Source organism: Ailuropoda melanoleuca, chromosome 4, assembly GCF_002007445.2.
Source record: "Ailuropoda melanoleuca isolate Jingjing chromosome 4, ASM200744v2, whole genome shotgun sequence".
NCBI classification, from domain to species: Eukaryota; Metazoa; Chordata; class Mammalia; order Carnivora; family Ursidae; genus Ailuropoda; species Ailuropoda melanoleuca.
Window position 1 is genome coordinate 72,492,038 of NC_048221.1, and position 17,349 is coordinate 72,509,386.

At 48.8% G+C, this 17,349-nt stretch overlaps 1 protein-coding gene across 1 annotated transcript in view; it reads left to right on the forward strand.

Annotated features, from left to right (window-relative positions):
• Nucleotides 1-17,349, forward strand: part of EPAS1 (endothelial PAS domain protein 1) — an 82,756-nt gene that overhangs the window by 54,649 nt on the left and 10,758 nt on the right. Inside the window, exons 3-7 of the mRNA XM_011237191.3 lie at nucleotides 79-230; nucleotides 642-726; nucleotides 4,176-4,294; nucleotides 4,384-4,589; nucleotides 13,560-13,666. Coding sequence (XP_011235493.1) covers nucleotides 79-230; nucleotides 642-726; nucleotides 4,176-4,294; nucleotides 4,384-4,589; nucleotides 13,560-13,666 — 669 coding nt within the window. The remainder of the gene's footprint in view (nucleotides 1-78; nucleotides 231-641; nucleotides 727-4,175; nucleotides 4,295-4,383; nucleotides 4,590-13,559; nucleotides 13,667-17,349) is intronic.

The window sequence follows — 17,349 nt, forward strand, 5'->3', positions numbered from 1 at the left end:
GCAGATGTTCATCTGAGCCAGTCACTTCTGCCTTAGTACCACATTCGTGTAAGCTATCCGACCCCCCTCTCTTTCCAGTTTGCTCAGAAAATGAGTCTGAAGCCGAAGCTAACCAACAGATGGACAACTTGTACCTGAAAGCATTGGAGGGCTTCATTGCCGTGGTGACCCAAGATGGCGACATGATCTTTCTGTCGGAAAACATCAGCAAGTTCATGGGACTCACACAGGTGACATTCTCGTCTGGCTCTTTCAAAAAGGGAAAAATATTTCCATTTAGGGGTAGAAATGAGTGGAGGGTGCTGGTCACACTTCTCCTGACCTCTCCCTGCCTGTGCCCACCCCGCTCCTTCTGACCTCAGGCTACAAGCCTCAGGAACACAATCCCAGCCCCTGGTGTTGGGGTAGGCCTTGCAGGTGGGCAGCTCTGCTGGCTGATCAACAGACCAACCCTTGGGAATCAAGTCTCTGCCATCAGTGGCTGTCCTTTGTTATGTCCGCATGTCTGTGGACAGCGCTGCATTGGGATGCAAATACCTACTTCAGTCTGCTCCCTGTCTCCCAACCTGGAAGGGGACTCAGCTGCCTCTTGGCTTCTTCAGCAGTAGGAATAATGAAGCCCAACCTTGTTTTTGAAACAGGTGGAGCTAACAGGACACAGTATCTTTGACTTCACTCATCCCTGTGACCATGAGGAGATTCGTGAGAACCTGAGTCTCAAAACTGGTAAAGTACTCTTCCCTGTGTGTTTCCTTCCTTCTTATACCACCTGAGGGGGACTCTGCATTCCCTTTGTCTACAAATGTGGGGGTGATGGATCGGGGTCATCATGGTCCAGGAAAAAGCTGGCATCCATAAAAGATCCCTCAGAGTTTGCAGCATGAGATGGAGGGTCCTGGAAGGACTTGCTACTCAGAACTGTCTCCAGCTGGCCCTTCAGAGTGCCTGATGCCATGCTAGGCAGGCAGTCCTCTGACTTAGGACACTCTCTCCAGCAGGTCTCACCACCTGAGAGGCCAGCGTCTCTGCCAAATGGCACCACCCAAACCAGTACTCGCCTGTGCCCGAATGCGCATGAAACCCATCTCTCTTGTCTACCATTATATAACAAACCACCCAAAACATGGTAGCTTTAGTGACCATTTTATTACCCATCATGATTCTGTGGGTTCTGTGGGCTCTTCTCTTGCTCCCTGTGCTATCAGCTGGGCTGCTGTCGTCTGGGGGCCGTACTAAGTGGAATGACTAGGATGGCTCCCCCGCACCTCTTGGACCTTATGGCCAGTAGCTGGGAGCTGGGACTCAGTGGGTGGCAGAGCTGATCGCTCTCTCACTCCATGGAATCCCAGAGCCCTTCCCTCTCCAGACCTCTGACACGTCCGCTCAGGGTTCCCAAAGTGCAGACGTAGAAGCTGCCAGGCTTTCTGAAGCCTGAGTCTGGAGGCTGGCCCAGTGTCACTCTGCCCATTTCTGTTGTTAGAGGGAGTTAAAAGCCAGCCCCTGCTCAGCATGGGAGGCAAGTACACAAGGCCATGCATATCAGAAGGCACGCATGACTCATTGGGGCCACCTTTGGAGCCCAGATACCCTGGGAGCCAAGGAATGAATCTGGTCCCCTGATAATAAGATCCACAGGTCATTTTTGATGGAGAAGAGATTGAGAAGATCTCATATACTGTGCCCTACCTGTGGGGGTATATCCCCCAGGGGGCTGTGGTTGGAAGGGCCCACATAAGCAGAAAGCACTTTGCAATGACTGTCAAGAGTTCCTTCTTGAATCTCTTGTCACTGGGGCCCTTCAGGCAAAGGCTTGGATGAGGGTATTGTCAAGAGGACTGAAGCTTTGAGGGGCAGCAAGGCTCCGTGACTTTCACGGTCCCTTCTGAACCAGAGATTCCAGCACCATCCTGGGCAGATTGTGCCCGCGTCTGTCCATCTCCTTTCACATCTCTCACTGTCACTGCCGTGGGGTGCGTGCTTATGCAGCCTGAACGACTGAGGCCGAGGCACCAAGCCTGCAAGGCTGCGCTCTTGTTACCGCACACGCAGATGACGCAGGTGCTCAGCAGGCCTGCTTCCACCCTGGGGACAGACTGAGCCCACGGAGTGCGGCATTGCAGCCCCCTCCCCACCCGGAGCTCGCACCCAGCCCCTCTGCTCTCCCACCTCAAGGCCGCAGGCCACCTGGCTCCTAGAGTACACAGGCTGGAGAGCGTTCCACGGGGCTGGTCAGTGTCTTCCGTGTGCTGCTAAGAAATCTCGTCTGCTGCTATGAGGCAGGGGCCATCAGACTTTCTGAATCTCTTTCTAAAGCACATGCTAGAAACCTTCCAAAATCAAAAAGCCTCTTCTTCTCTTCTCCAGAAACTCTTCGGCCCTTCGGTTCTCAGTCTAAGTTCGGCCACTGACCTGGTCTCAGTCCGGCCATGAAACCTGAACCAGGTCACTGCGTTGCCCTGTTCCTCAGAACCTCTCCTTTTAGATGAATGGTATTGGACCAGGCAAAGTCTAGGACCTTCCAGCTCTCAAGTACCATGATTCATAGCATGATTCTACTCTATTTATCTCAGTAGGACATTAGGTCTCTTGGTCCATGTGTCAAGGACTCGGGATCAAACTCTATGAATCAGCCAATCCTCATTGAAGGCACTGGCCTGAGTGGACTCATGATCTAGAAGCAAAGGGTTAGTGTGAACGCCGAGAAGAAGATAAGACCATGAGGCAGATTGTGGAAGGCTTTGAAGGCCGGGTGGAGGGCCTCGAACTTTATCCTGTAGACAGAGAGGAGCTTTTGAAAACTTTTTGAGCCAGAGAAAGGTAATCTGACTGGAGCTATGCTTAGAAAGATTAATCAAATGGCAGAATGGGGAGAATTTGGAGGTTGGCAAGTTAGGCCACAACAGTAACCCATGCCATAGCCACAAACGAGTCTCTCCAGCCCACTTACTCCCAGCACCTGAACTGGTCCTGAGGGTAGGTCCAGACCCTGGGATACAAAAGTATCTCATGATATGTAAACCCCACCTGTGAAAATTAAAATTGGAAGGAACATCATTAAGTTTTGGAGAGATAGTTTTATAATCATGATGGAGAAATGTTCTTTCTTTAAAAAAAAAAAAAAAGATTCACTTTCTCACTTTCATTCTCTTATTCAGCAGGCTTTCCTCTAGAGATGTTTATGATAGGTTCAGAGATGCCAAAAGTCATTTGACACAGCTTTTTGGGGATACATCTTTCAAATAAATCATCGCCCTCTAGAGGTTTATGGAGGGGTGTGACGATTTGAAAAAAAAGTCTCTGGCTTGTTCTGTGACGCTGGCCAGGGGGCAGGAGTGTACCTGGGAAGGTCCAGGCTGGAGATGGTAGTGGTGGAGGCAGAATTCGGGCATGGACGAGGGGTCTCCCCCGGCACTTACTGCATTCTTCACTGTTTTTTGGAACGTGGGAAAAGCTCTGCGTGAGTGGGCATCTGGAGACCATGAGGAAGGAGGCTGTGTCATTCGTCTTGGTGATTTATTTAATTCTGGCTGAGAAAAGATCTCATCCATGTTGAGTTCATCCTCAAAGCGAACTTGTGCAGCAAACCCAGGAGGCTTGGGCCAGCGGTCTATCGTGAGCCTTGACACAGGTCACTTTAGGGAGAAAGCCGATGGTGCGGTGTCCCAAGTGCAACTGTGGTGGGTTGAAAATAAGGTTCACGTTCTTGAGGGACAGGACTGCAGACAAAACAGGGGTGTCTGAGAGGCCTTTCTAATAAACCTCTGAGAGGTTTATCCCCTTGAGGAGACAGTGGTTCAGCCACACTGTCCCTGGGACTTCCTGCTAGGGAACACAGGCCTGCCCCAGGAGAGACATGCCGGATTACAGCTTCCAGTCCCTCATTGCCTCGCCACTGCAAAGTGAGCACTGACTATATGCTAGATGCAGGGGAAACAAAACAGGGGAACAGCCCTCAGGACCTTAGACTCCAGCTGGGGAGACAAGCCGGAGATGAGAAAACGTTAGTCCGCAGGCCGAGGTGACGCTCAGCTTTCACGGCAGGCCGCGGCACTCAGGGAGCAGATCCTTGGCAAATACACACAACACGTGACCCAGAAAAATGGCACCGGGGCACCTCTTCTGAACGTAAACGTAAAACCACAGTCCAGCGATGCGCTCTACTCTTCCCTGTCCAGGCTCTGGTTTCGGAAAGAAAAGCAAAGACCTGTCCACAGAGCGGGACTTCTTCATGAGGATGAAGTGCACAGTCACCAACAGAGGCCGGACCGTCAACCTCAAGTCAGCCACCTGGAAGGTAGGACGACATCGGGCCTGGGTTGGAGTCCCCTCCCCCGAGACCATGCTCTTTGGCCCCGTGCCTGACCCTCCATGGCTGGTCTCCAGGTCCTGCACTGCACTGGCCAGGTGAAGGTGTACAACAACTGCCCCCCTCACAGTGGCCTCTGCAGCTACAAGGAGCCCCTGCTGTCCTGCCTCATCATCATGTGCGAGCCCATCCAGCACCCGTCACACATGGACATCCCCCTGGACAGCAAGACCTTCCTCAGCCGCCACAGCATGGACATGAAGTTCACCTACTGTGACGACAGGTGGGGGCCCGGGAGTGTGTGTGCCGTAGCCGGGCTGTCTCACGTGCGTGTGTGTGTGTGTGTGCGTGTGTGTGCACGCGGTTGTGCCTATGGGAAAGGTATGGGTCTGGGGCACGGGTATTGCATTGCTGGGTACAAGTTTGTGGACGTGTGTCACTGCGTCATCCCGTCAGTGTGTCTGAGGGGCTCCTGGTACCATATTTGGTGGTTCCCTGTTGAGGCAGCGTCAGGGGCTGACTGTAGAGCTGTTCTGCTGTGTAGCTCATTACTGATTGTGGTGGTGTGTACCCAGCCCTCCACATATGTGTCAGGCTCCTGAAGAAATTTCCAGGCCAGTCTCCATTCCCAGGAGACAGGAATCTAGCAATCCCCCTCAGCACTCGCAATTCAGAGGCCAGCTGAGAGCTTCGGGGTCTGGCCTGGAAACGGCCCCACGGCTGCCTGGCTTCCACTGTTCCCTTCCGCGTGTGAGCTCTTCCCTCAGCCTTTGCTCCTTCTCTGCCACCTCCACTCCAGCCACTGCTTAGCCTAATTTTGAAGTCTTTTTGATAAAGGAAGCTAAGCTAGATTCTGACCCCCAAAACCACAATTCTTCTGTGGGAGAGTGATGTGGTTCAAAGTATCAACTCTGGTGAGATGGCCTAAGTTCAAGTTCAATAGGAAATGTTTGGTATGAGTGGTTATTCTCACTACAAGTTGTTGTTTATTATAAAGTTGTAGAAAGAGTACCTAAGAGTGCATATGCCCCTTCTTAGAATTGGCCTCCGCTCGAGGCAAAGTCAAAGGACTTTGGTGAAAGGATCCTTGAGTCATTCCTGTCCCCCCATTTTAACCACCATGATGCCAGGACCCAGGCTCTTAGAGGCAGCAGGTCATTCTCTAAGTAGAAAGAAGTGCTCTAACTTCATAGGGAGAAAATGTCACATATGAAGACTTTTGTCCTGGAACTCTCACACAGCATTGATTACAAGGCTTGATAGTGGTGTTACTGGGATCAGGATGAAGACTGGAGATAAAGATTGTCCCAAAGGCAGGCACTGGAGAAATCCACGCTGTGTGGAAGGTCGTTTCTCAGATGGAGGCTTTGTGTTCAAATGAACACTGTGGGCAGAAGACACACTTCTGTAATGTGCGCCCCTCTCTAGGCTCTCGAGATGGCATGGGAAATGCCACTGTGCAGCCCACAGGTCCTGCTCGAGGATGGGGTGCCGCTGTGGATGCCCTCGCTATCCAGCCCGGAGCAGCGGCTGTAGTGCAGGGGACGGTGCGAGCCCCTCTGAGTGAAGCCCATCCCTCACATGACCCCACAAGCACTGGGAAGACCCTGCCATCCGAGGAAAGAACTTACCATCTCTAGCTAATAGTAGACAGGGATTTTTTTTTTTAAGCTTAACACTTTGATCCTTGTTAAATTTAGGGAAGAAAAAAATTCTCTGGGAAGAGTAATCTGAGGTTGTCCTCCATTCGTTACCTTGCTTTGAATGAGTTTCAGGTCATTTCCTGAAAGCAACGTTGCTTGGGATAGAAGAGGGGACAAAACCAGGAGGAATTGTCCCACCAGTGGCAGAAGAGGAAGCGGCCGCAGAACGGGGAGACCCCCGCGCGGACTGCTTGCTTCGTCTGGCTCAGAGCTGGTTGGCAGAGTCGATACTGGCTTGGAGGAACCTGTGATTTAGGGCTTTGTGACTCAGAGTGTGGAGGGCGATACTGCATCTCAGTGCTGCTGGACACATTGCATTTTCAGCAAAATCTTGCCTTTCAAGAAACCTAATTACATGGCCCGAACTTGGAGTTCAGTGGTGCTGGAGGGGTGAGTGTACAGGCGCTTAAACACACAGAATGCTGTGCCTCACGGAAGTTGTATTTAACCGATTAGCAGATTAGCTAACAAGGGCACAGACATGGCTTAGACAGTTTATAAAGTGACTATTTTAAGGCCTTAATCCCTAAGTGCTATTTCTCTATTGCTTTGATGAAGACTGGGATTTTTTTGGTTTTGGTAGCTTGTTTTGTTTTCACTCTTTCATTAGAATGGGGCAAGGTGTGCACGCACACCCGTGCACGCATGCGCCCTCTCTTTCTCTCTCTCTTTCCCCCCCTCCCTCCCTGTCTCTCTGTCTCCTTAATACCCTTCCAAGACCAATGCTTCAAAAACCAACACTACATATGATAGCTAATGGGGAGGGAGTGCTTTCCATTTTCCGTTAAACCTAGGAATTCACTAGATTTGATGACATGTAACACACATTGCGGGATGATGATTTCCCACAAGAGGATAATTCTCCCATAAGGAAAACTGAAAGAATCTGATGAAAATATAAGGCAATTGGAATCCACAAAATCATTTTTAAAGGCAGTTTAGGACTTTTTCTTTGATGTATGAAGACCACAGACAGAATAAAAAAAGGGGTGTGATGGAGAAAAGGGAAGGGAGACTGGAGAGAGAAGAGGGAAATAAAACAGAAGAAAGAAAAGCAGGCTGTGATCCTGCATTTGAACTCTTGGGTTCTCAGAGTCTCTGGAAGCTGGAACAACAGGTCTGAAGCATCTGGAGATAAGGAATGGCACACGGATGGCTCAGAGTGCATTTGTCCCACTCCTCGTAATAAAGGGTCAGAGGATGGTCTCGTAGTAATTATCTAAAACTTAGTAAACATCTTAAAAGTTAAATTCTATGACACTTCACGTCTGTCACATTTACGTGGATGTGGTTGACTGCTCTTAACGAGGGGAGCAATGCGGAGCAAGGCTAAAGGAGGATGTCCTGCTTACCACTGTGATCGATGGCGAGCTGTCTCCATTTATGACTCACACAGAGCCCTTCTACTCCTTTCCTAAAGTACTGAGCAGCCCCTGAACGAACGTATTTACTGAGCACATGCTATGTACCACGTTAACCCTGTGCCAGAGACTATTCTATCAAAGACGGAGAAGAGCTTTTTCCTGATCTCCAAGAGTTTAGACAGTGATACACCTGCCACTTAAGGAACCACAGTGAATGGTTCAAAATAGAGCATTCCTTTCCCTGAAAGGCGGGAAAGAGGTTATTCCCAAATTGGTTAACTCTAAAATGGGGTGGTTCTTAAATTCATGTGAAGGTGCCACCTAGTGGCAAAAGGGAGTCACTGTGAAGGGAGCCAGGCATGGGGAGGACGAGCGGCTGTGTGATTCACATAATCCCACTGTGATTTTGTCAGTTGTAGGAGTCTTCCTGTATCTGAGAAATAATTATCCAAGCAGATCATATAGATAGGATCAGTACCAATAGGGAGAAAACAGTATCACCGTTCACAGTGAAAATTTCAGATTAACAAAGAGGGTCATGTAATCTTTACAGTTAAAGAAGTTGAAGGCAACCCTGTTTTGCCATTGGATTAAGGCCACATAGGGCACGCTAATACCAGAGGTTTAATCGGATAGTTAAGACGCCTGCATTTCAAATTATGTGGTTCAGATTTATGATGAATTCTTATATAAAGAAGTCAGGAAGAGTACAGATAATAATGAGAGAAGAGGGGGATCATAAAGAGAAGGTCATTGAAGAAAATGAGAAAGAGCCATGAATTATAAGATACATACAATCAAAACACCTGGAAGGCAAGAGTTTTGAAATCTGGGAAGAAGATAGGCTAACTTCAGGCAAATTAGTAGTAAAAGATTATATACTCTCATTGTGTAATGAGATACATTTAATAAATTATTTTTATTGTACTTTTTTTTAGAGGACGGGTGGCATTTTAAAATTCGGAGTGATATTTCAGATTAATACATTACATGTACTTTTTTAGTTTCCTATATAGGATATCCTAAATATTTTTGCAGACCTACACTTTATTAGCTTTTCTGCACACATCTCATATGAGAGGGTTTAGCGAATTTCTCTAAATCCCTGAGTTCGAAGAAACTCTAAGTGCTCTCCTTGTGCGTCTGTGTCTCCTCCAAAGACAGTGTTCCGAAATAAACCCAGAGTTTGAGCACATATATAAGAAATGCTTAAATATTATCCTGTCTAGTCTGTTCCAAATACTCCTGGAAGAGGCAGCTCTACAAATTCTCTTTGCAATTTAATCCAAGTTTTAATCCACCTCATAATTCAAAAATTATTCCTTCTACATGATCTGTTCCTCTCTTGCTACAATTCAAGGCAAGCTTCTTCTTCCTGCATGTGGGTCTCAAGGTGATACAAGGCCGCTGTGGCATTTGGTGGCACTCAGAGCAGGGTCAGTCCAGGATTGAGCCAAGGCAGCCTTCCTAGGTATAAAGTACCTGTAACACCTGTAACACACCTGTAACACCTGTAACGCACCTGTAACACACCTGTAACACCTCTGTAACACACCTGTAACATGCCTGTAACACGCCTGTAACACACCTGTAACACATCACCCCGACAAGATGAAAATGGATTGTCCCTACAGAGCTGGTTGTATAGATTTCACATACCCACATAGCATCTGAGGAAAACCCAGGGCTTAAGTACTGCTGTTTAAAGCAAGCCAGCTCTGCATAAGAGTACATTAAAGCAAAAGGCATCGCAAGCTGAGTGAATGGGTAGGCTGGATCTGATTAAGGAGGTGCCATGCCCAGGCTTATAAGCACCTATAGAAACCAAAATGAGGTGAACCAGGTTGTTGCCCGGGAGAGGCCATCGCCAGAAGGGTGGAAGGAAAAGAAAGCAGACTTTAACATAAGCACCGTTTATTAGCAAATGCATTCTTTGGAAAACAAATAGGTGGCTACAAAGTCCTTAAAACTTTTATCCTCTTAAATAGTTTAAAATACTCTCTAGCCATCTTGTTTATGTGCTTAATTGACTTAGCAAATCCTTCACGGGTGTTGGGAGCAGGGGTGACAACGAAGCCAGACCTCCTTTGACTGCAGGCAGTGGTGTCGACAGTCCACGAGCTCACGGCCAGGTCCCGCGTGCACCTGTGCTTTGGCGGTCTCCTGGGAAGAGGGGCACACCGTGTTAGCTGGGCCTTTGCTGGACTCCCTCTGCCCCTTGAGGCAAGGGCACAGACACTGTAGCCAAGAGAACCGTTTCCTTCCTGGCACTCGGGCACAGGGAGGCCATGCTGAAAAGAGCCTCTTTTTTTTTTTTTTTAATAATTCNAGTCCATAGTCTCTCATGTTTCATTCCCCCTTCTGATTACCCCCCTTTTCTTTATCCCTTTCTTCCCCTACCGATCCTCCTAGTTCTTATGTTCCATAGATGAGAGAAATCATATGATAATTGTCTTTCTCTGCTTGACTTATTTCACTTAGCATTATCTCCTCCAGTGCCGTCCATGTTGCAGCAAATGTTGAGAATTCGTTCTTTCTGATAGCTGAGTAATATTCCATTGTATATATGGACCACAGCTTCTTAATCCAGTCATCTGTTGAAGGGCATCTCGGCTCCTGAAAAGAGCCTCTTAAGCACTAAGGGTAAAGGACAGTTGGAGGACGATGAGTAACGTTATGAAGACATCTCTAATTCTGAAGTCCAAAGCCCGGTGGTCGGACCCGCATATTAACGCGGTGTAACGCTTCAGAATATAATGACCTTTTTCCTCTGTATTTTCTGTCCTCTTCCGTCTCTCTCCACCTCCTACAGCCGACCATCAGTGTCTGCGTCTCTCTCCTCACCTCGTCCTCGATCTCTTTCTTCTACTACTTCACTGTTACAGAGTGACCTCTAGTCTCGCTTCTGAAATCTGGTAAATGAAGCCCTTTTACATTTCTCGCTTCTCAGAAACAGAACAGCCCTACTGAGTTGACTTTAAATTTATGGGTGACCCCAGACTGATTTTTTTTTTCCAGTGAGTCAGGGCTCTTAATTAGAAAGAAAGAAAAAAAATTCCCTGCCCCTGATGGAGAGAGCAGATGAAACCGTGTTATCACAGCCCAGCTCCGCAGGCTTCTCTGGGACCCGGGGAGATTAGCAGGGAAGGCCCTTCTGTGCTGTGGGAGCTGACCCTATAAACAAGCTGGGTTCATTGCCTCCCCACTGGCGTCTGCGTGCCTGCAGATGGAGGCGAATGACCATTAGCTTCAAGTTGGGGTTTCCTGGCTTTGTGAAGTTTGACAACTCAAACGTTCTTCAATTGTGTTCGGGGTATGTGTATTTCCCAGTTTTTATAGTGGTCTGTTTAAAGGAATGGAGAAGGAGCCATTAAACATTTATTTTAGTTGACAAGATAAATGAAGGCCACTCCTGGGAAGCAAGCTGGCGATTCTGAAATCTAGGCTTGTTTGTCCACTTCCAAAACATGCCCATTGTGTGCCTTTGAATGCATGGTGCAGTAATTAGATTTTAAAGATGTTTTATTATGAGGCTGATTGTAATAAACATTTACTTTGAACATTTTAAAGATTCTAATCTTGAAGCAAAAATTCATTTCTTCAGGAGGTGGTACCATATCTTGTCCAGAATAGCCTCACTGTGGACGGTCTCTAGAAAATTCTAACCCTACCCAGGAACAGAAGCAATGTATCTGGCAAATCAGCAAGCCTGGTAATGGCCAGCCCACTGGTTCAATTCCTATTCCCAGGCTTAAGCTCAAAAGGCATTGGACCCGACAGGAAAATTGTTTGGTTGTAGGGAAGGAAGGGCCAGCGCTGTTCAACCATCTCCTTTCTCTGCCCCAATCTCGGCCGTTGGGCACCAGCCCTGGGATCAGGCTGCCAAGGAACATATCTGTTGCTGATGAGTTCAGAGACCTCTCTGCTCTGGGCCAAGTGAGGGGACAGATCTTCTTGGTCTGAGATCAGCAGGCTGGAGCAAGTGAACTGCTGGAATCTCGCTGGAAATCTCCACCAGACTGAATCAGCTAGGCCTCAGCTGCTCAGCCCCTTTGGGCTACCTCTTGTTTGACAAAAACTTTCACCCCTAAATCTCACTGAGGCAGAGAATTTTTCTCTTCGCTGACCATGCCAACACCAGGCATAGCTTCCAAGATGAAGAAAGGATGGACTAAATATCTGAATATCACGAGGGGTCCTGCTGAGAGCTGTGTGCATGCATGTGTGTGTGTGTGTGTGTGTGTGTGTGTGCGCACATGCACTCATGCATTGACACAGTTAATCACGTTCTAGGAGAGAAAGTAAAGCTTTATTGCCCAGATCCCTTAGCAGTACTGGGGGAGGCAGGGCTCTGGTTGTACCTTGGGTCCTAAGGGAGAATCAACCCACCAGTCAGCCACTCAAGTATTTACTGGGTACCTATTAGAGGGAAGGCCAAAGAAGAAAGTGGTCCCTGAATTTAGGGGTTGGCAGCCTAGGATGTGGGCAATTCTCTGTGATGTGGGTTTGCCTATTAGGGCTTCATGAGAAGGAGACATTGCTGAGGGCTGGGGGAATGAGAGAGGGCTCCGTGGGCCAGGCTGTGAGCTAGCCTTGCAGGCATCAGAGCTTGGAGAAGAGGGGTGAAGAGAAGACATCAAGGCTCTGTAGCAAGAATGGGTTTGCCGCGTGTGGGGAACTTTGAGGGGAGTGGTCTGCCAGGTTACAGGATGTAAGACATGCTGCAGGATAGCCAAAATCACATTGCGTGGTCCTGGAAGTTAGGCAGACTGTATTTACTCTGGGTCGTGGTAACGATAGTGGTCGATAGTGGTCGATAATAGGGAAAGCTGTAGATGCTTCAAAGGGGCAGGGCAAGAAGGAAGTAGGGTTTCCATCCTATTTTAGGATGATTTATTCTGGCAGACATATGCAGAAGCCCTTTGGCCCTTTGGAGCGGGAGAGAATAGAGACAGGAAACCAAGGAGCCCCTGCTCCTGCTCTCTGCTTTTGCTTTCCCCTCTGTGTTGTTAATTTCCAGCATGGATAAGGGACAAGGCTGGACTCAGAAGTCATGAATTCTGAAATAGAGCTCATAATCGTAAGAGTATAGCATCCCTTCTGACTTGTGGGAGGCCAAGTAAACAAGACAATGAGCCCATTAGAAAAACTGCCAGAGACAGTCAAGCTTACCAGAAGTGATATTTAGGTGTGATGCGGGAAAGTGACTAAACTGGTGGTTCTTGGGTGGGGCTTCTTTATTTTAACGACTCTGGTATAGAACAAAGAGTCCTGAGTGTTCAGTGATCCTTCATGGTTCTCCACATTTGTCTGTTTTCTGCCCACTTCCCTTGAAACCCAGACACGTTACAGGATGAAGAAAGGGACACTTGGGACAGCCGAGCCCTGTCGTTTCAGAGCTGCCCATTTATCAGAGTGTAACGAGGAGGCACATTTCCAATACCTTGATTTTATATTTCTTCCTCTCAGCACTTCCTGCACATCCCCCTTTCCTTGAAATGGGGAGGAGCAGGTAAAGTACTATGGAAGGCAAGCCCCATGTCCAAGAAGTACCTGAGGTCACCAGGCAGGACCTGAGGAAAAGTACTGAGAGGAATGAAGATCAAACACAGACAGGGCGGGCTCTCCTGCCTGCGGTTCCTCCCCACTTGCTGCCTACCACACAAAGGCCGACTCCACATTCCTCCCCGCAGAGGCCACACCATTTTCACTTTTCATTTATATCACCCAGGAGTAGCATAAGCTCGATCTGGTAATCCAGAGCCCTGGCTTTCATTCCTGTTCCGTCCCCGGACACTCGTGTGGACAGCAACTGGATTGTCTGCTCTCCCTGGATCTCCCTCTTTGGCAAAAACTGGGAGGTGGAGGGTGTGAGAGCCCCTTCCAGGGGTTGTTGGGAGACTGGGTGTATGTGTATATTGGAGGTGGGGGATAGGGAATCCCCTGACTCTCCAAACATGATTTCAGGAAGTACAGGAAGAGTGGAGGTTGGGTGGAGCCATAATTGCAGATTGGCCACCATGTTTTTTGAACTTGGATGAATGGGATGAACAGGAAGCCTGGTGTGTTTGCATCTGAACGTGTGCATTTGATTTACCTTCTGAATTTAGCTCCTTGAGCCCCTGCCCACATTCATATAGTCTCTCTTCCCACATGGTGTTGTTTTTTTTTTTTTTTTGAATTCAGAATCACAGAACTGGTTGGTTACCACCCCGAAGAGCTGCTTGGCCGCTCAGCCTATGAGTTCTACCATGCACTGGACTCGGAGAACATGACCAAAAGTCACCAGAACCGTAAGTTCCTGGAGTGCCGTGTGTGGCTCCCTTGTATCTATGGAATATGGCCTTGAGTGAGGTGTGACCAGAGAAGACCTGTTTTCCTCCTTCACAGAGCCACCATCTTATGTGGCAGACAAGACCTGTGCCCTCAGGATGGTTAGAGATCCGAGGCTGCCACCCTGCCATCGCGTAAATTAGGAAAAGGGCCCCTTCCTCCGGGGGGGGGGGGCGGGGAGGACACACCCATGCCACAACCTACAGCTTGGAGAGTAGAAGGTGGGCTGAATCTCAGTCCCCTCATTCCATCTCCACCCAGCGCCCCAGGCAGCCAGCAGTTGGCACAACCCTGTGGGACGCCCTGTAGAGAGCAACACAAGAGGACACATAGTCAGCTGGGTTGGGGGCTATAGAGACAGGTACACCCGAGAAGAGGAGGCCTGGGAGAGTTCAGGAAAGGAGAGGACAGAGCCCTTGAGTTGGACCTTGAAGGATGGGGGAGGACGGGGCTCAACAGGTGAAGGTAGCGGGGCAGCAACTTCACAGAAGTGTCGCGGTCGGCCTCAGTTCTCCAGCAACTCACTTGCTGGGTCGGAGAACTCAGTCGGAGTCTGTCCAGGCAAACCAGTACTGGCACGTGGACACTGTGCTTTGCAATTTGAAAGAAAACCTGAGTTATGAAAGGATCCTGGGACAGCACTGTCCAATAGAACTTTCTGCAAGGGAGATGTCCTATATCTGCATGGTCCACATGAAATGTCTAGTGCACCTGAGGAACTGAATTTTTAAAATTTTAATTTTACTTAAATTTAAATCGCCACCCTTGGCTAGTGGCTACTCCATGGGACAGGGCAGCTCTGGAGCCTTCACTCGGCCATATTCCCAGTGCAGCCTTCTGTCTGCAGATGATCCAAGACAGTCTCCTTGAATCTATGCAGCCCGTCGATATACAAGGAATCTGGGTCCATACCCCTATACCTGGCCCGCCAGGGGACATAGAAGTTTATAGGATTGCTCCGCAGTGGAAGGAAAAGGAGGGCTGTGGGCTCTGTGGGAGCACGTGGCTCATCTCCTAGCCTCAGTATCTAGCACAGTGTTTGATAAAACGTAGGCGCTGAATCAGCGATAAACCTAAAGGCAACACACATATTTGGGAAAGAATGCTTCAAAAAAGGGCCGACAGTGGTGCAGACAGAGGTGCCGAGAGGATTCTAGGAGGACTAAAAATGGGTAAGGTAAGTCTAACAAGCTTGCCAATGGCCCTGCTGGTCTTTGGCCCCCAGGATTAGCTGCGGCTTGGGGTGGCAGTGGAGAAAATGAAGATGCTGTTATTTGTCCATTGTTTCTAAATCCATCCTTAAACAGCTGGGTTCAGAGCAGCCAACAGATAAGCAACCCCATAAACTGTTTGTGAGTGCAGTTAATATCCTCTGATGGGTGAGATCCTGTCTTTCTAATTGGTCTCTGCTTTGTCCTCGCGGCTTTGGGGTTTGAGCTGGCAGCATAACAGGGCTCCTTATGATATCTCGGAGAAGTTTTCACTATGCTGTCTGGCAAAAAACCAACCAACCAGCCTGGATTCAGCCCCATTCAGGGACCCAGAGAATGGGGGAGGGAGGTGAAGGTACCTGCATGTGCCCGTGGATGTGACCCTAGCCTGCCCCAGCCGTGAAACTGTAGGATGTGGTTCCAGCCTCCGTGCTGGGATTCCCCCATGCTTTTCTGTTACATGGTGGTTCTTGCTCCCAAAGTCATCCCAACACTGCGACTCCGGGACCTGGGTTCTGGCCCAGCTGACCCACAGATTCCCCAGGGCCTGGCTTTCTGGGCCTTTCCTCCTGTGCATGTAAAACTGGGGAAATGTCCAGCTTTTTTCCTCAGCCAAGGGTGGAGTCAAAGCAGGGGACAGTAGTAAAAGTTTCTGGCAATTCCTGGAGGACATTATTGTGCTTTGTCTTCTGGGGTGGAAGAACCGAGGAACCTGCTATCAAAAGGGACAAAAATGATGACTTCTCACTAGCATAGGAAAAGGATTTTCTCCTTCTTCTTAAAAATCTTTGACCCTTAAGACAGAGCTGGGATAAACATTTGTCTTATCAGTTTCCTGCTGACTCCAGGGGAAACATGGTGCTTTTTAATGAATCCATATATTGAAGCATTAGGCCCACTTAAAGGTAATTCACAACCCAAAGAGAAATCACAGGCCCCTGTCTTCCCCTGGTGGGGCCAACTAAAGCCCCCCTGAGTTCAGCGGCCTCGTACCCAGCCAGCAAACCCAAATCCAGCAAAGGGAAGTCTGTGTGCGTTGGAAATTGGGTTAATGCCAGCTAAAACAGAAGCATCTATTTCTGTCTCTCCGTCTGTGTGTGTGTGTCATTGGGTTTGTGCAAATAAAGTTATACCACAGACTCGCACTAATGCGGCGGGGTAATTGGAGGCCCAACTTGGAGGCTGGTCCAGGTTTATACACCAGCATCCTGAGTTTCCACGTGAATGTGTGTCTTAGCCTGTGAACGTTCACTGTCGAAATGATTGGGAAAGCTCTGTCCTCAAACCAGATTTAGATAATTGAAAGCCATCATTTCCAAATGGATTAGTAATTTATACATCGTTACTCTCGGGGGTAGGGGTTGGGGAGAGTTGGGGGGGCGGTTTCTCTTTGTTGTGTGAGGACATAATGTGCTCTTAGGAAAACAAGATTAAAGGCCATAAACGGCCTATCTACCAAGGAGCAGGCCCTTCACCCAGGCTGGCGTTAATGAACAGATGGTTAGAAAGCGGGCGTAATTATATTCTACGGCCAGAGCAGGCCCTCGCCTGCAATCACTAGAAATGCAGTTAAGACCTTTGCTTACTGTACGACTTAATCAAAAACAATAAGAGCCCTGAACTTTGTCTGCATTACGAGCCGTCTAAATAAGTTAACTCCAGGCACTTGAAATTGTGCAAGAATCGTTTCTCTGCAGCCAGGGGAGCCTTAGTGGGGCACCTGAGGGGCCCCAGGGAGGACAGCAGTGATTTCTGGGGCCCAGGAGCCCATGACGATACAGGACCACAGCCGCAGCAAGTCGAGGCTTCCCAGTGAATGGCGGCATGGGGGTCATAGTCAGAGAGTGCGGGACTGGGAGTGCTGTTGTCCCGCTCAGACCGCGTCGCTCTTGTCCTGCGTCATGTTAAGCAGGTGACAGTCTGGCCTTAGTTCCTTCATGCCCAAAGCAGGTGATAGCTATCCTTTCTGTGGCCCAAGATGGTGTTCAGAGAGACTAGACCAGGGTGAGAGGCCACTTTGGAAAAGAACGTGGCAGCTCCTTACAAAGGAAACATGTACTTAGCCGGTGACCTGGCCACTGCCCCCCTAGCTGCACCCACAATGTGTGTCCATACAAAGATGTGTACACCAATGTTTATAGCAGCGCTATTCATAATAACCAAAAACACTGAAAACAACTTAAACATCCATCTACAGGTGAATGGATAAAGCAATTATGGTACCTCCATACAATGGAATACAACTCAGCAATAAAAAGGAACCCCGAAACCTTGCACCACCCTGAGGCACCTGGAAAACATGCTGAGTGAAAAGGAGCCAGACGCTAAAGCGTACATACTCTTGTATGAGTCCACTCACATGCGCATGGAGAGAAGAGCAACATGTAGAGACAGAAAACAGATCAGGGGGAGCCTGGGACCAGGGGTGGCCC